This window comes from Notolepis coatsorum, assembly GCF_963971535.1.
Source record: "Notolepis coatsorum genome assembly, chromosome: 4".
In the NCBI taxonomy this organism is placed as follows: domain Eukaryota; kingdom Metazoa; phylum Chordata; class Actinopteri; order Aulopiformes; family Paralepididae; genus Notolepis; species Notolepis coatsorum.
Genome location: NC_140168.1, coordinates 151,162,992 through 151,182,740, shown reverse-complemented (window position 1 = coordinate 151,182,740; position 19,749 = coordinate 151,162,992). Strand labels below are relative to the sequence as shown.

Here is a 19,749-nt window from a genome sequence, read left to right as displayed (position 1 = left end):
ACTACCGCTACATGGTTCAAATGGACTGTGGCGGTAACCAACCCAGGACGGGTAAAAATCAAACCATACCCACCTACACTTCCATGGGTGCGCGGTCTCCCCCTGGCGGGGGGGAGGACCTTATGGTACACAGACGTCCCAACCTTGACCCCGAGCCAGGTGGAGAAACTCGAGGGAAAGTGGGGCACGCAAATACTAGACTCTCTCCTCGATTGCCTATCTGATAACCTGGCAAAAACTGACGAGGTATGGAGGGGTCTTACCACCATTGAAGTGGGAAAAAGAATGATGAGAGAAGCGGGTGAATTAGTCCCTATATGCCGAGAAGCACGGAATGTGGGGGTCCCACGCCCATACTCGAATGGAACTCTGGGCCAGGAAGCCACCTGTCGTGTGAATTTCAGGAATTATTTGAAGAGGTATAGAGTATACCCAGAACCCTCAATTCGACAGATACCACAGCAGGGGGGCAAAACGGCCCCTCAATGAATGGAGGGCCTATGCAGGAATAGGCCTCACGGATGAGGAGGTCAACCTGGTGGCGGCATGCTGGCAGAAGGAGCCAGATACGGAAGAGACCAAGTTGACCCTGTTCATCCACCAACAGTTAGCTGCTCAGGTTTTGGGGTTCCAACTAAATGTGGGTAGGCATATAGACCCAAATTCCAGCACCCCATACCCCGGAGCATTGGTAGTGGCGGTGGGGAGCAATAACAAAGATCCCCCAAAAGAAAGCAAACCTAATCCAAACCTTAATCCCGATGGATCAGAAAAAGAGGATATATTGGAGTGGGTACAGGATTGGAAGGAAAAGGATCCACAGCTACCATTCACTATGGTAAACATTAAAGAGAGACAATTAGGCGAAATCCTAATACCCCCACCTCTTATTCTCACTAGAAAGACCTCTAGTGGCTACATAATGAGGTGGGGTCTGGAACCAAGCTTCAGAGCGACGGGGGCCCAGCTCGGGGCCTACCCCGGAACAACTTATGGTAAATGGGGGAAACAGTATTGTACGCAGAATGATCAGAGTCTGTGTACAGAGAAGGATACTTATCCGCACCTACATGTGGAGGAAGCTACCTCAGCTATGGTGGACCTAGCTTCTACTAGGACCCTGACTAGGGGGAGATCCCGGGATGGGATTAACAGTACGTGGATCCATTGGGGCACTCTCCCTCTGGCTAAGGCTCAGGAGATAGGATGCGACCCTCGAAGAATGGTAGAAAGGTACTACATTGTGCGTAACCCTCCGCCGCAGGAACATGCATGGAGTAATATGCACTGGTTTGACTCTCCAACCTCACGGGACACCAGTGACCTAATGAGATGGAGGGCAGTTTCGGGGGAGGGTGGAACACTGTATTATGACTCAAAATTCCCCCGGCAGGTGAGCATCCCCTTGATAGTGGCTAACTGCTACCGCTCTTCTCCCACTGCGAAATGGGGAGATAGACAGAATGAAGCCACATGGCAGGCAAAAACTTCAAAATGCGGACCCCTAGCAACGCTGTTTGAACACACCCTGGATAGAGGATTCCCCTACTATTGGCCACCGGAGGCATACCTGTTGAACCGATGGAATTTCATCAATACCCAGTACTGCAATAACAGACGGGGAAACAATCACCATCTGTTTAACACCTGTACGGGATGCAACAAGGCCCTGTTTGACTTTGTATCCCCATGGAAACCCATATCTGATTATTTGGAAACGGGAGGAGGGCTGGGTCCGGGGTTTGGCTGGACAACAAGAGGATTCTACCTGGATGGTGTTTTTCCCATTTCGCATGCTAACAACATGACAAACGGGTCCTGTTCACAGGATCGGGCACCGCATGTGGACGAATGGAGCAGGAGGAGAGACATAACTCAATTTGCGATAGTACTCGGTACCATTATCGGGCGTGCAGCTGAAGATATAGGGGGGGCCGTGGCAGATGGAGTAGGTGATGTTTGGAATTTTGCCACTTCCATGGTACAGACAGCCAGGGCGGTGGTGATGGGGATAGTGAGATGGGCCCTCCCCTGCATTGTGATAATAGGGGTCATTATTACAATAAATCTACTACGTCGTATGGGCCTCCTCTCCCGGTCAGGGAGGGCCGTAAATTATGCAAAAAAGAGAATTTGGCCTTCAACTATGACGGAGCCTCTTCTGAAATGAAGATAAAAGAGGACCAGTGTTGTCTCTCTCACACACTGGTCAGAAACGATGGAACGAACAGACACCACCGGAGAATGGCGGTTAAGGGATATACCATCTCAGACGAACTTACGTTACATGGTGATAGCGTATTGAGTATTTTGGATCAAGACCCCCTTGATAGATTGAGAGCGGCCCTCGTGTCATCATCACCAAGTCTGGTTTCACCAAAAATGCCTGACCAGGGACAGACAGCAACTGCGATGACAACACCGGAGGATAAATTGTCTCTGGGCCTAGGAGTAACCTGGATGAAGAAAATAACGCTCCAGAGAGGGAAATGGGACGTTGTAGATGACGGCCAACGATCTCAGTTATATACAGGAACTGGCAGAATGATGACAAATGAAGAACTTAAGTCCCCTGCCAGTTGGCCTGACATAGTGGGAATAAAACCCGGGAGAAGACCTTATTCTGACCCTTTCACCAGGATGCAGTACGAGGACTTCTTCTACGAGGACTTCTTCTACTTGGACGCTGCGTCAGAAGAGAGATCCAGTGTCGCCCATGTTCTGGTGGGAGGTAACTGGGCCGGTATCCTCCCGGCCTGGGTGAAGATCTACATGGTTACCCGAGAGGGTGACACAAATTTCGGCAAGACATGGGCGACCGTCAAGAGCTGGGGAAACAGCTGCGAATATTATAGAATGGATTTGATCTTTTACCCTAAGATGAGCACGTCCAACATCAAAGTTCAATCTGGAATCCGTTATGCGCGGAGGGATCCGAAGATTTATCCTGTCCTGCCCTCCACCGAGCACAGTAGTGTGGTCGGTCAAGAAGTCAGGGGAGGTGAAAAAGGTCAAGGCCTGCCGGACCCAAGATCCCTGGCCTCTCGATCCGGGGGGTCAAGACAAGAAGTCCCCGGTACAAGTACATCGCCACCATCTTCCAGAGGCTGGGCGGACTACGAGAGGCCGAAGAAAGCACGAAAGTCATCAAAATCACCTTACCAATGATATAAAATGTTGGTAGAAATATAATCAAAACAGAAGCAAGAGCCCTGTTCTCTGAGAAAGAACAGTGATTACTATTTTTAAAAGCAAAAGCCCTGTTCTCTAAAGAAGAACAGTGATTTCTATTTTGAATTTTTTTTGTTGTTGTTTATGTAACAATATAGCCCTATTTACATATTTTTCACATGTAATCATATGCTTCATTTTTTCAATTATTCAATTGACAATGGACAAAGACCTCACAGGATGGCAGAGTGGGTGAGAAGTGTCACAAAACAAGCGACACTTTTGGACAATGACATCCTGAGTCGTTCCTATGTGACCAGTATAATCTTTAAACTGAACTCTGGAGGATAGCTGGCTCTACTTATAAAAAATGGAAATGAGCCTTTAATATCTGCAGACAAGGTCCCGGGTGTCTGTGAGAAGGGAGGAACCCTGAGGAATGTGGGCCTCTGGAAGATGGGAGAGAGAGAGCTGTAAGAACTTAACCCTTTCAGACGACCAGGGGATTAAGGGTTGAGGGTTGAAAGACAGAGTCCGGGAACTAGTGGGGAGATCTTAAAGAAAGAAAAGAAACTATATAACAATTAAATGTTTAAAATGTGTACAGTAAGAGTTTTCAAAATGGCATGCTTATAATTGACTGTCAGTAAAGAAAAATACTAAAAGAATTATGTTTAAAAAAGGAGGGATTTGTCTGGAGGGATTCTTTAAGAAGATCCTATGAAGGGCCCCAGTCACGTGGTTCCCCCAGACAAAGCCGTTGTACGTTTTGAAGGGAAAAGGGACTTTCTGTTACTGTTAGATAACAGTAACAGAAATATCATATTTCAAAGAAGGAGGAGTTCATAACGAATTATGTACTGTATGTTGGTTTGCTAAACTAAATGACGATCCTGTGACATCAATGTTCTTCGACCAATCAGGAATATGGTATAATGTCAAATAAAAGAGACTGTTGCGGAGGCAAGAGCCAGACTTTTTTGAGAGATTTTGAGGAGAGGACTGAAACCTGATATATAGTAAGCTGAAAAACCTGTGTACTTTTATAAATGTAATTTTCTACTGTTAAAAAATAAAAACAATCCTCTTTTGGAAACCACGTTTTGCTTCTATTTTTCCCAAAAAGACGGGTAAGGATGGAGATGTATTTTTGCATTGTAACTTTACCAGTAATAATAATAATAATAATAATAATGATAATGTGCACCAATGTGCCTGTATTGTGCCTAATATATGATATAAAAAAGAACTTTTTCCCCAGACGGAGGAGGAGGAGAAAAGTGGGTTCGGCAAGCCTGGTTTTATCAAGTAATGCCATATAGTGATAAGATGTGTAAGTGGCTTTATCCCTAGCTATAATGGGGATATAACTATGACTATAGGCTTTATCCCTACGGAGTAAAAGGAGACTTATGATTATGCATTAAGGACTAAAGGTGCATTCTGTATAATGGGGATATAACTATAACTATAGGCTTTATCCCTACGGAGTAAAAGGAGACTTATGATTATGCATTAAGGACTAAAGGTGCATTCTGTATAATGGGGATATAACTATGACTATAGGCTTTATCCCTACGGAGTAAAAGGAGACTTATGATTATGCATTAAGGACTAAAGGTGAATTCTGTATAATGGGATTATCAAGTAAAGCCATATAATGATAATACGTGTACAACGGATTAGGGAAATGGACCTCCTCTGAATATAGAGAGTCCTTCCCAGTGCAAATAAAAATAACAGATTCCGCAACTTCAATCACTCGACGTTAAAGGTCGATGACTGACGGGGGTCGGAACGGTGCATTCGCTGTCTCTTGTCGGTCAGTGGTAACAACAACATTTTGTAGACTCGGTTGGTCCTGCGTGTCAACCACTTCACAGGACGCTGTTTGAGGTGTAGATAGGCAGACCAATGAGTTATGAAGTTATCGATCTGACCTAAGAGCGAGCGTGGGCATTCAACATGTACTAACTCAGTATTCTGTTTGGCAATACCAGGTGGACTGCACTTTGATGATGGTCGCTAACGCCGCCATGCTTTGTGTACGTGTTGTTTTGGTTCGCTAACAGGTATGAACCGTTGTTTTTGTATTTTGGTTTATTTAATGCTTACACACTGCCTTTCATTTCATATTGTTTCATATGTTTTTGCTGAAGCTGACTTGCACTGAGCTACATGTATTTAATGGCTGTAACTGTAGACGGCGCGCTGTTTTAAATGTGCGCGCGCGCGCTCTCTTTGTGCTTGCTGAGAACGAGAGCAGAGGTGGACTGCACTTTGATGATGGTCGCTAACGCCGCCATGCTTTGTGTACGTGTTGTTTTGGTTCGCTAACAGGAAATAAACACCATCAACTGAGTACCGTTGTCCGTGTCTACGTCCACCTCACACCAGACACAACGCAGAATCGATCACGCTACACTAGGCTAATGGTCCGTATACCCTTCCATTCATTTGTGCTAAGCTAGGCTAGCTTACAGCCGGATAGCTTTCTACTGAGCGCATTTCCCATAATGTTGGCGTGTTCCTTTAGCCTAATGGTGGTGATGATGTTAGTGAAGCGTGTATCGTGATACTTTTGTCCACGATATTATATTGGTATGTGGTGCCCAGTATCTGGATATTTATCCACAGAACTTTTCCCAGGCCTTCAATGAAAGACCATACATACACCCTGATCGCAGATAAAGATGCATTTACTCTATTCATTTTCTACACTCAGCAACTCCTGCAAGAAAAACTAAATAAAGTAAAGGTTTTCCTCAGTGTATACAGAGGTCTTACTGTATACAGGGTTCCCACAGACATTGCAAAATGAAATTCAAGGACTTTCAAGTACTTTTCTAAGCACCATTTTCCATTTTAAAAGGGCATTTAAAGGGACACAATTCACTTTTAAATGCTGTTTTTATTGAAAATCGGATCCAATATTTATGATATAAAAACAATTTCTGACAATTATTTACACTTTAGATTAAAAAAACGATTTCTTGATTGAGAACTATTTTATCATGGATGAACAAAATGCAAATGGGTCATTTTAATTTCAAGGACTTTTTAAGCACCTTAGGATGGGCGAACGCCGTTCGGAAGGGAGGGGCGATGGCCTCTACGTGGTGCAGTGGGCAAGGCGCTCACCTCGAATGCTGGAGACGTTGGGTTCGATCCCAGCGCTCCACATTGCTTTCAGTTTAGCTGGTCGTCCGTAATAATACACATTGGCAGTATTAGGGGGTGGGAAACTGATGGGTGGGGATCGGGCGTTGTGGACAGCGACTCCTACAGGTCGGTTGGTGCGCCTGCGCAGTAGAATCAGGAAGCGATGGGGGCGGCGCCCTTCCAAAGCGCAGACGCCTGACGCTGAAAGATCGTGCCGCGCAGGTGAAAAGATGCGACTGCTGCTACCTCGGGTATCGGAGGGGACTCGTGCTATGTATGGCTTAGTCCACATTGCAGCCGGCTTGTGGGAGGCAAGAAACAGCGTTCGAGACAGGGGAGGGTTGAATTGGACGATACGAAATTGGGATGGGAGAAAATAGAAAATGGGAGAAAAAGTGGATACAAAAAAAAAATGACTTTTTAAGCACCTTGTACATTTCTTTTTGCTGTTTTCAAGGAATTCCAGGCCTTGCCTGTTTTTGGTAAAACATCAAGCACTTTAAGCACTTCAAGGACCTTGTGTATAGCAAATGTTCTCACTATTTCCAACATTATGAATATATTTTCAGTATTGTGATATATCACAATATACAATGGTGACCCCTGTATCGTATCACCAGGTTCTTGGCGGAACACAGCCCTAGTGGTGGAAGCGGACAGGGCAATGGTTAGAGCACTGGTTCCCAAACGTTTTCAATCAGGCCCCACTTGGGTCGGAGCCCCGCTTAACCCTTTCACTACCACACTACCAAAGGGTTAACCCTTTCACAGTGACAATACAAAAGGTTAACCCTTTCACTGACACACGACAAAGGGTTAACCCTTTCACTACCACACTACAGACGGTTAACAGTCTGTAGTGTGGTAGTGAAAGGTTAACCATCATATTCTTCTATATATTTTTTTGGAACCACTGGGTCATACTCACCATGAAGCCCATGTGGATCTGCCCCCGCTGCAGTACCTCCCCGCCCCACTAGGGGTCCTACTCACCACAAAGCCCATGTGGACCTGCCCCCGCTGCAGTACCTCCCCGCCCCACTAGGGGTCCTACTCACCACGAAGCCCATGTGGATCTGCCCCCGCTGCAGTACCTCCCCGCCCCACTAGGGGTCCTACTCACCACAAAGCCCATGTGGACCTGCCCCCGCTGCAGTACCTCCCCGTCCCACTAGGGGTCCTACTCACCACGAAGCCCATGTGGACCTGCCCCCGCTGCAGTACCTCCCCGCCCCACTAGGGGTCCTACTCACCATGAAGCCCATGTGGACCTGCCCCCGCTGTAGTACCTCCCCGCCTCCCCACTAGGGGTCCTACTCACCATGAAGCCCATGTGGACCTGCCCCCGCTGCAGTACCTCCCCGCCCCACTAGGGGTCCTACTCACCATGAAGCCCATGTGGACCTGCCCCCGCTGCAGTACCTCCCCGCCCCACTAGGGGTCCTACTCACCATGAAGCCCATGTGGACCTGCCCCCGCTGTAGTACCTCCCCGCCCCACTAGGGGTCCTACTCACCACGAAGCCCATGTGGACCTGCCCCCGCTGCTCGCCCACCAGCCACAGGCTCTTCCTGTCGTTCGCCACCTTGCCCAGAATGTCCACCTCGTTTGTCCAGCTGCCACGGAGACAAGAGACAAGAGACATCAAAGCTCTGAGGGCGGCTTCAGGATCACTGACCAGGTACCTACTGAAACACTGAGCAGGTACCTACTGAAACACTGAGCAGGTACCTACTGAAACACTGAGCAGGTACCTACTGAAACACTGAGCAGGTACCTACTGAAACACTGAGCAGGTACCTACTGAAACACTGAGCAGGTACCTACTGAAACACTGAGCAGGTACCTACTGAAACACTGAGCAGGTACCTACTGAAACACTGAGCAGGTACCTACTGAAACACTGAGCAGGTACCTACTGAAACACTGAGCAGGTACCTACTGAAACACTGAGCAGGTACCTACTGAAACACTGAGCAGGTACCTACTGAAACACTGAGCAGGTACCTACTGAAACACTGAGCAGGTACCTACTGAAACACTGAGCAGGTACCTACTGAAACACTGAGCAGGTACCTACTGAAACACTGAGCAGGTACGTGACTGGGAGTGTTGGGAGAGAGAGAGAGACTGACTGGGAGTGTTGGGAGAGAGAGAAAGAGAGAGAGAGAGAGACTGGGAGTGTTGGGAGAGAGAGAGAGAGAGACTGGGAGTGTTGGGAGAGACTGGGAGTGTTGGGAGAGAGAGAGAGAGGGGGAGAGAGAGAGAGAGACTGACTGGGAGTGTTGGGAGAGAGAGAGAGAGAGAGAGAGAGAGAGAGAGAGAGAGAGAGAGAGAGAGAGAGAGAGAGAGAGAGAGAGAGACTGACTGGGAGTGTTGGGAGAGAGAGAGAGAGAGAGAGAGACTGACTGGGAGTGTTGGGAGAGAGAGAGAGAGAGAGAGAGAGAGAGAGAGAGAGACTGACTGGGAGTGTTGGGAGAGAGAGACTGGGAGTGTTGGGAGAGAGACTGACTGCAAGTGTTGGGAGAGAGAGAGAGAGAGAGAGAGAGAGAGAGAGAGAGAGAGAGAGAGACTGACTGGGAGTGTTGGGAGAGAGAGACTGGGAGTGTTGGGAGAGAGACTGACTGCAAGTGTTGGGAGAGAGAGAGAGAGAGAGAGAGAGAGAGAGAGAGAGAGAGAGAAAGAGAGAGAAAGAGACTGACTGGGAGTGTTGGGAGAGAGAGAGAGAGACTGGGAGTGTTGGGAGAGAGAGAGAGACAGACTGGGAGTGTTGGGAGAGAGAGAGACTGGGAGTGTTGGGAGAGAGATACTGGGAGTGTTAGGAGAGAGAGTCTTGTGAAATGTCGTCATTTGATCTTGATCAGCACTCCTATTCTGACATCATTTAATAAAAAGGAACCCTGGTTTACTTTCTCAAGAGTGTGTTGAAGTAGGCAAAGCAGTACCTATTTATGGTATTTTCATAGCTGTCCTCTTCACCGGTGGTGACGTCCAGTATGGTTCCGTCCTCCAAGGTACCCAGCAGGACGGAGCAGTAGTGAAGGAACTTGGCTGGAGACGTCAGCACATAGGTAGACACCTTCACCAAGCTGGGAGCAACACAGCACCGGGGTGAGACAGTCAATCGTGCACAATTGTACAGCCCTGGCCTATTTTATTTTATAATAATATTCTATTCTACTTCTGATTTGAATTTAGTTTATATTCCATAAAATGTTATTCTACCTTAACACTATCAGTGCCGACCTTGTTTACCTTTTTACCCCGTTGAATGCCATCATCCACTTCAATGTTAGCGTTAAAAACGCCTAATCTATGTTTTAAATTATGGCTATGTGTCTAATATGGCCGTCGCTTATCAATGACTTGTTTGCAGTCAACATTGTCGAAACGGATTGTTTTTTTTAATCGGTTCATATCCTTTTTATAGCATTTCGAAAAGCTATCGTTCTCTAGAAAATTTTCGGAAAATTGAAAGATTCCCCCATAAACGGCATTTATTGGAATATTCTCAAATACACTAGACACGTTGTCATTTTTCGGCCTATTTATGAATTGTTTTCAAATAAACGCTAGATTATCGATAGTATATGTGTACTTATGCACGCTATAGACGCGGGCTGAAAAATCTATTCTCTCGTTTCCTCAAGATCACACACACACATATAGGGACACGCTGTTATCTCAGTGAATACAGCTCCGATTACCCCAAGACTGGTAACATAGACTCCTTACCTTAGATCAGATGTTCTCCAAAAACATGATTCCAATTCCTGATCGCCATTCCAAATATCGATCACGTTTATTGATTGATTATTGGCTGCTGTAAATATATATTCCAGGCTGCTTTGCGTCTTGCGATCAGATCCCTCTTGATCAGACGGCTCGCCAGCACAATGGAGCCAGTTGGCTCCACCTCTACAGATCTACAGATCCCAGGTCAGTCTAATCGACTGACCTGCAGTTACACAGGGATAGACGATAGGGGGCGCTTTTTTCCCATCTGAGCTCCTGGAGGGGCTGCTGTACCAACGGGAGACTCGGTTGATGAAATATGAATTCAGATCGCTAATAAAAAAATCAAACGACATTTCTCGTCGTCGGCACTCAACGGGGGGGCTGATAAAACGAGATTAGTCGTCGCTGGCATCCAAAGTGTTAAAAGAACACGCCAACATTTTGGGAAATTTGCGTATCGTCTTCTCCAGAGAGAGACAAGAAGATAGATACCAGTTTCTCCTTCCTGTGCGTTCAGTAGAAAGCTATCTGGCTGGATGTTAGCCTAGCTTAGCACAATGAATGGAAGCGGACATGACCGGTTAGCCATCGGGAGAGGTGTTAGTTGGACAATGCCTAGGCTAACCGGTCATGTCCGCTTCCATTCACCATTCAATGTCGCACCAAACCAAATCAAATTCCTTGTTTGTGTAATAAAGACCATTCTGATTCTGATTCTGAATGTGCTACCAGATACACATCCCTGTGTCTCTCACTGTGCTAATCAAGAGAAATGCCCTGAAATTATAGATATATTTTCTAGGTCTGAAATAGTCGACTAATCGATCGAAAGGAGCCGTAGTCGACTGCCAATCTCTCAGTCGATTGCAATTTAAAAAAATTAATTAATTAATACATTAACTCTTTCTGCGCCAAACCCGAGTATAGTCGGGTTTCGTTGCCAACCTTTGATCTTTTTCCTCTGATCCCCATTCTAACCACTCGCGCGGACCTCCCTGTATCTCCCTTGCACCACTGCCTACGTTAAAATTACAATGACGATCGAATCCTGCCAGGTGGCAGTATCGCCTACCTTTTGAACTGGGATAGTTTAGTGTGGGGTCACTTTTTTTTTGTCTGCAAGAACTCACCCCCATCAGAGGACAGAGCGACAGAGTGATCACTCTGAGATTTTATCTCCTCAAACCTATTTCCTGTATATACATATACACGAGTAATCGTGATGGCGATGGGATCACTGGGGATTATTCTTTTTGGAGTACCTTCTGGCTAAGGTAAGGTCTATTCTATGTCTATTTTACCGAACCTGAAACATGCTTCTGTACCGATCAGTGTCGTATTTTACCAGACCTATAACATGCTTTTGGTAACGATCTGAGTTTTGAGTTAAAACGACCCCCCCCCCCCTTGATGATTTTGTGAAGACACATATGTACATGGTATATACCTTTGATTTGGAAGTATTTGGGGTTTCAGGCGAGCAACCCGAACGATTTGGGCATAATGCATATAACGTGTCATATCTCGCGATCTATGAAAAAATACTGGATTATTTTGGAAAGGGGCGATGTTTAGCGTGTAATAGTGCACAAACTACAGTATGTAGAAATGAACTGGTTAGTCAGTGATGGACTATGAACAATGCCTGTCAAATGAGCCATACTATTGTCTCCATAGCTATAATACAGAACACACCATGGGTCTGCAAACGTCGCTAAAATGGTCAATAACGCTGGCGCCATTAAAGATAGGAAAAGAGCCTGGCGGTCAATGAGTGATAAATGATGTTCAGTAGAAAGCTATCTGGTTGCACATTAGTCTAGCTTAGCACAATGAATGGAAGCGGACAGTGCCAGTTAGCCTAGGCATTGTCCAACTAACGCCTCTCCCGAAGGCTAACCGGCACTGTCCGCTTCCATTCATTGTGCAGGAGTCCAGTGTGTGTGGTTCTACCTGGCAGTGTGTGTGGTTCTACCTGGCAGTGTGTGTGGTTCTACCTGGCAGCAGGATCACAGTGTGTGTGGTTCTACCTGGCAGCAGGATCAGTGTGTGTGGTTCTACCTGGCAGCAGGATCACAGTGTGTGTGGTTCTACCTGGCAGTGTGTGTGGTTCTACCTGGCAGCAGGATCAGTGTGTGTGGTTCTACCTGGCAGCAGCAGCGGGGTGTTGGTTCCACACCAGCTTCCAGACGGTAACGGACCGCTCTCCGCAGCCCACTGCAAACTGGTCATCGGGCATGGAGCACATGGCTGTGATGGGGCTGTCCGAGACCTGACAAGACACACACCTTTACTTTTCTACTGTACTACTGATTGATTTTTATTTATCTCGAACCAACACACATAACTATCACAACAAATTGATAAAAGCAAAAACAATATACATACATAGTCCATACATACATATATGATATATCTATCTACATACATGCATACATACATGGCCGCCTAGTTATAGTTGAAAGTGGGGGTGCAAGATTTTTTTCTTTTCTTTTTTTTCCCTTTTTTATTATTTTTTGCAAGGGGTGGTGTGGAGGGTGTCCGGCACGACCCCCTCCACGGCAGATTTTTTTTACATTTAATGAACACCTGTATGTGCAATTTCCTGCAATATAGAGCCTTCAATCTTGACCAAAATAAAGCTGCTCTTTTCACTATAAAACTCAAGTTTATATTGCAGTATGATAGCTATAATAATAATAACTTCACTGCGAGGGCTCTTTTAGCTAACGCTAGCTAGGCACGTATGATAGCCAATTACTATTATAATAATAATAATAACTTTCCCATCCTCCCAAAGCCCCTCCGGCCCCGTTCACATCCGCAGCGGCAGTACCAACAACAACAACAACAATTAATTGACGCTATCAATAGCCCCAGTGAGCACGGCGACTGAATGAATGAATGAATGAAAACTTTATTTAACAGATTGCAGAATGGGTACAATACAGTACGGCTCAATACACACAATTGTTAAGGGGATGCAGACCAGAGAAAGACGTTTGTCTTGTTTACATCAGGGTCCATATTAGCCCCTTTCGTGACTGTGCTGCACCGAGTGAATCCACAGTCACTTGCTCCTCAATGGGAAACCAACCTAGATTTACCCTGAAGGACGTTATACAAGTATCACAGAGACATTACAAATGTGCTCACAGTTGCACGAGGGTTTCGGACAGAGATACGGGATGGTGCGCAGGCGCTGTGATCACCCAACGGCGGAAATAATGCCGCTTTGAGCAGTTTATAAAAAAATATTAAAAATATTTATTAGCAACGCAGAGCTTTCAAACCATCCCGTATCTCTGTCCGAACCCCTCGTGCAACTGTGAGCACCTTTGTAATGTCTCTGTGATACTTGTATAACGAACGGTTCGGCCAGAACCAGTCCTTCAGGGTAAATCTAGGTTGGTTTCCCATTGAGGAGCAAGTGACTGTGGATTCACTCGGTGCAGCGCGGAGGCTCACCATACGAGAAATATTCAGTTTCAATCTGTTTGCGCATTTAGTATACAGTCACAGTGTTCGACTTACGTGATGATTTGCTCCATTTTGATGTAAACGCCGAAGAATAATCCTCACAATGTTATCCAATATCCAGCCTGAATTTTTCAAGGGCTTTCGAAAAAGCCGCCTCCTCCCCCAACATGTCGTATAAGTCATGCCGACAAACCGTGGCCCGTGGGCACTGGATCAAACCATTAAAGTGAGGGGTCACACAATCTTTGGAAACTTAAAAACGTGCTATTAAGTGTCATTGCGTATTATTAATTTGATTGAAATTACGTAGTTATGGTTAGATTTATATACGGGAGGGGGGGGGGTATATCATATTTTTCATATGATCAAAAAGTGGGGGAGCAAAATCAGACATTTGCCCCCCCATGTTCAATAGTCATAGAGCAGATGCTTCGCATGCTCTATTGCGCAGGCGTCTATGCATACATACAAACACATATACGCACTCACGTACAAATAAAAATAAACCAAAACATAGAATTTGGTTCGAGAAGGGGCAAAGAAGCCCTGCCCCTTCCTTACATCACACAATTCACAGATACTTGCTCTCTTTCTATAGTAAATGATAAAAAAAAGAGAGAAGAGAAGAAAATATAGCAGTATTTGCAAGGAATAGAATATGTCATAATCATAAGAAGTAACAGTACTATAGATTTTCCTCTTTTATGTATTTGTTTAAGAATGTTCGTTTATAACTGCTTTAAAATGTTCAAATATTTTTACAAATGTTTAACGTCTCATGCAGGCAGAAAACTATAATTTGTATCACCTGTATCATGTCTTCTACTATTATCATGTACCTGTGCATGGTTCGTATTGCAAACAATCAAACTACACACAGCCGTGAACAGAATGTACCTGTCTGCGTTCGACCACAGTGCCGTCTCTCCATATCACCAGCAGACCAGACTCGTGGCCACACAGCAGGAGGTTGTGACTGTGGTAGTAGCACAGGGCGGAGACGATGGGAAGACTCTCTGCATAGACATGACGGAATCACACAGGTGGATGCAGACGTCAATCACTGTTCTAGGCCTATTCAAAAACTCTTGGACACACACACACACATGCACCTTAACCCTTTCACTTCTGTAGTGCGGCAGTGAAAGGGTTAACCTGCTGTCGTGCGGCAGTGAAAGGGTTAACCTCCTGTCGTGTGGCAGTGAAAGAGTTAACCTGCTGTCGTGTGGCAGTGAAAGGCTTAAGATGCACATACACTTTTACGAAAGACACTTTCTGTAGAAATTTACTATTTTATTTGATCTTACCTCTTTTTGATATCTTATTTTATTTAACATACTACTACTACTTATTGTTATTAAACACACACACACACCCTGCACTGCACCTTATCATGCACATACACTACACGCAAGACACTTTCTGTAAATAAATTATTTATATTGTATTTGATGTTACTACTACTACTACCTATTGTTACCATTCTTGTATTCATTGTTGTTTCTTAATTGTGCACTGTTGAGTCTGAGCTCGAAACACAAGAACGTCATTACCTGCAATGCCCCTGTATGGTTGTGTATTTGACAAATAAAGAACTTGAACTTGGAACAGCTCTTTTGAACAGCTCTGATGAACATCTCTTTTGAGCTGTTCAAAAGAGCCCTTCAGCTATTGATAAAAAAAGGTGAAATCCCACCCTGTCTCTAAGGCACTACAGTGGTGATGGTAATTACAGCTCTTCTAAAGGAGCCAGATCTTATGGTTCCATTCCGAGAGTCTGTTTCCAACTGCGATATGAGCCTGTCCTGAATCACTGTCCAAAAAAACATCTCCTCTCCCTGGGACTCGGTTCCCTTCGTTCCTGTTCAACAGAGCTGTTCAACAGAGCTGTTCAACAGAGCTGTTCAAAAGAGCTGTTCAACAGAGCTGTTCAACAGAGCTGTTCAACAGAGCTGTTCAAAAGAGCTGTTCAACAGAGCTGTTCAACAGAGCTGTTCAACAGAGCTGTTCAAAAGAGCTGTTCAACAGAGCTGTTCAACAGAGCTGTTCAAAAGAGCTGTTCAACAGAGCTGTTCAAAAGAGCTGTTCAACAGAGCTGTTCAAAAGAGCTGTTCAAAAGAGCTGTTCAAAAGAGCTGTTCAACAGAGCTGTTCAACAGAGCTGTTCAACAGAGCTGTTCAAAAGAGCTGTTCAAAAGAGCTGTTCAAAAGAGCTGTTCAACAGAGCTGTTCAAAAGAGCTGTTCAACAGAGCTGTTCAAAAGAGCCAGATCGTTTGCAGACACATCATTACACTTCAGTCTGAGTTACGACTCGGACGGAAAGAGAGACTGAATGCATCACCTGTTGCCAACGTCCAGCGTCTCAGCGAGCCGTCCTCGGACACAGAGAGGAACCCTCGGACACCGTCCTGCTTGGGGACGATTCCGCGGACCGGACCGCTGTGGCCCTGGAAGGAGCCATGGTGCTCCACCTGGACAAACACACACATTATTATAATAATAATAATAATATAATAATAATAATAATAATAATAATAATAATAATAATAATAATAATAATAATAATAATAATAATAATAATAATAATAAATAATACTAATACTAATAATACTACAGTATGACGTCAGGAGGTGGCAGCGTGATGGTTACAGAGGCAGGCTGGTTTGCTGGTTTGAACCCCCCCCCCCCCCCCCCCCCCCCCCTCCCGACCAGAGGTTTACTGGTTTGAACCCCCCCCCCCCCGACCAGAGGTTTACTGGTTCGGATTACCAGACGACTGCTCTACCTCCCAAGCCACTGTCGCCCCACAAGGCACTTACACACACACACACACACACACACACCACACAACACACCTGGAAGGGCTTCCAAAGCTGCACCGTTCCATCATCAGACGCCGTGGCAACCATCATATTCTCCGCCACGACTTCTCCGGTCTCGTCTAAAGCAAAAAGCATCACAGCCGACAGAACAACAGAAAAGTAGAACAATATGACTTGTTCTTGTAGTTTAGCATCCGAATGCGTTTCCTATTAACTCAATGGCCGCCAACAATGATTATATACGTGTTTGGTCGACGACCGTTGAACGCCAACCACGTATATATACGTTATTTGATCGTTGTTTCTTTTATTCGATATTTCTATTCATTACAGGCACACGGACTCGGGGGTTAACATGGGGAATCATCCTGAGAATGCCAAAGTGCAATACCGGCCACATCACGCTAGACGGCGGTATCGAGCACCCTTTGTAACCTTGTATCTTGGCCTGTGGGACGGCCAAATGTCTCTGGTTTAATTTTTCCTTGTCGGGCAAGGCGAACGGTTCTCCCGGTTCCATTGAAGCGCGTCAAATATCCCCGATCCATATGTTGTGGTGGATTATGCCGTGGACCAAATCGACATTGGATGTACCAGATGGCGATCAAACTATTGGAATATTATTTTTGGAATACTCCCAATCACAGGTAAGGACGATTTGACGTACATTTTAGCTTGATCCTGCAATGCTTTTATACCGATCGGGCTGATAAGCGTTTTTAGTGTTCAATACGAATGCCGTTACTGACAATCAAATAATCAGAAATGACCCCCCCCCCCCTTTCATGCATTCATGATGGAACATAATCGCTATGTATAGATTTGATTTCGGAATAATAGCGTGTACAGGCAAGAAATGGCAACGTCTATAGTGGAATTGACGTATATGTTTGGACCCCAGGAAGAGTAGTCTCACTTTGGTGTAGACTAATGGGGATCCACAATAAAACAATAAAACAATAACTCAGCATTTTGGGAATTACCCTAGACCGCTCTAAAACCGCTCTACGATCCTCTGATCTAGGTCTCCTCTCCATCCCTCGCACCAGGTTACGGACTTTTGGGGACAGAGCCTTCAGCGTGGCGTCCCCTACCCTCTGGAACTCTCTCCCCCCCGAAATCCGCAACGCCCCAACCCTGGACACCTTCAAATCCGCTCTAAAAACACACCTCTTCACCAAGGCTTTCCCCATCAGTTAGTTTAGATTAAATAAGGTCCATTATCCCTTACCTTCCCTCATCCCCTCTTCCCCCCCCCCCCCCCCCCCTATTTTCGTTGCCCTATTTTTTGTCCTGATTGTGAAGCGACCTTGGGTTCTATGAAAGGCGCTATATAAATTTGATCTATTATTATTATACTCATATTCACCACGGTATAACACAGGAACATATGGATGGAAACATTTATTCTTTTTCACATATTGAATGATAGATAGGTGATGTCAAATGGGCTATAGTATTGTATCCACAGCTATAATATAGAATATACCTCTACAAACAAGGTCCACTCCTATCTTTTAAAGCGTAGCAGTGCTAGAGTGGGGCCCTGTCTAATTCCCGGCGGTCAATGAGTTCTGGACACATGTAAGTACCTACATAGTTCTCGTGACACGTTGTGTGTGTGCGTGTGTGTGTGTACGGTCAGTATACAGTGTTATCTTACCTGCGTAAGGGACAACACAGCAGTGATGAACACGCTTGCGGTGGGCAGAGATGTGGCTGACCTCCAGACCCGTCGCCCACTTCCACACGTGGAGCTGCCCCCCCCCGCAGCCTGCCATCACATACTGCCCCTGGTGGACGACAACAACAACAACATCACATACTGCCCCTGGTGGACGACAACAACAACATCACATACTGCCCCTGCACAACAACAACAACATCACATACTCCCCCTGAACAACAACAACATTACATACTCCCCCTGAACAACAACAACACATACTCCCCCTGAACAACAACAACAACATTATATACTCCCCCTGAACAACAACAACAACATTACATACTCCCCCTGAACAACAACAACATTACATACTCCCCCCGACTAGAGATGTTCCGATACCTAAGCTTTGGGTATCGGCCGATACCGAGTACTCATCCAATACCAGTGCATACATTAAAAAAAAATCTTTATATTATACAAATTTTTTATTTTTTTTAGCTACAGATACTGTTTTATATACTGTTTTTTTTAGTAATAACTAGAAAGTAATGGTATTTATTCAACAACAGGTGATTGTATAGATTAGTATTAGGGCTGAACAATTTATAATTAGCAAATCGCAAAACAAACAAAAAATCGCATTTTTTTTTTTTTTTTAATATTTATTTAACCAGGAAGTCCCATTGAGATACAAGATCGGTTTGGGAGAGGGAGGTAAGGGGTTTTAGATTGTGTGTTGTGAAGTTTAGACTTCAGAGAGGGAGAGTAAATTACAGAAAAAAGGGTACCATTGGGTACCGGTATCGATTCCCAGGTAAAAAGAAACATTTTCAGGCTCGGTGTCCTGAAAAGACCCACCGCGTAGGCCAGATGCAAGCCGCATTTTACAATAAACCTCTGTGGGCCTGCTTAAAAAAATTATAATTATAATCGAAAAATGTAATCGCAATCGCAATATCTGTCAGAAAAATCGCAATTAGATTATTTCCCAAAATCGTGCAGCCCTAATTAGTATCATTAATTGACAATTATGCTCAATGAGTTCACCCACGGAACGGTTGTTGGGCCATTGGTTCCGCAGGGACGTTATACGTTGTTGCACTTGCTATCCAGTCAGCTCCGGTTCAGTTAGCTAGTAGTAATGTGTATGTTGTGATTTTTGATGCACAATAAATATTCAACATTCTCTTTTGAGACTGCGCCTCAGACTCTATCCTTTGGCACTAAAAGCTAAACATTGTCACCGGTATGGCTGTCCGCAACATGTCATTAATTGCGTGCATGTGTGCGAAAGGTCGATCAGTGACGACACTTAGGTTAGCCAGTTAACGTGAGCTAGATGGAAAGACAATGTAACGTTACTGGTGAAAAAGTGATTTACCTTGGAATACTCCTTTGCCAACTTGCTGTACTTTGCTTGCATGTCTGCAGCCATTATTGCTGGATTATAAATAGCCCCAACTTTAGCCAAGGTAACGTTAAGCTAAAACTAGCTTTTCAGCTAGCTCTTCAGCTAATGCTAATAACACCAGCAAGCGAACCCATCAGAGCTCCCCGTCACACCGCTCTGTCGGGATGATGGCATTTAAGAAAGTATATGCTGTTAAAATGACAAACAGCATTGACACTTTAATTCACGGTTGATTAACACTTTGGTTGCCAGGCTTATGTACATCATTATACCATCCTCTGCCAGCTCTATTTGTC

The 19,749-nt window shown here is 45.0% G+C and overlaps 2 protein-coding genes across 7 annotated transcripts in view; both read right to left on the bottom strand.

Moving 5' to 3' along the window:
* The window catches only part of apol1 (apolipoprotein L, 1), a 283,625-nt gene that overhangs the window by 106,725 nt on the left and 157,151 nt on the right, over positions 1-19,749 (bottom strand). The gene's annotated exons all lie outside the window — the stretch shown is intronic.
* The window catches only part of tep1 (telomerase-associated protein 1), a 149,643-nt gene that overhangs the window by 26,335 nt on the left and 103,559 nt on the right, over positions 1-19,749 (bottom strand). The window contains exons 18-24 of the mRNA XM_084313418.1: positions 18,037-18,166; positions 16,407-16,492; positions 15,893-16,022; positions 14,449-14,567; positions 12,219-12,343; positions 9,279-9,422; positions 7,850-7,949 (exon numbers count right to left, since the gene is read on the bottom strand). Of these exons, the coding sequence (XP_084169544.1) occupies positions 7,850-7,949; positions 9,279-9,422; positions 12,219-12,343; positions 14,449-14,567; positions 15,893-16,022; positions 16,407-16,492; positions 18,037-18,166 (834 nt within the window). The remainder of the gene's footprint in view (positions 1-7,849; positions 7,950-9,278; positions 9,423-12,218; positions 12,344-14,448; positions 14,568-15,892; positions 16,023-16,406; positions 16,493-18,036; positions 18,167-19,749) is intronic.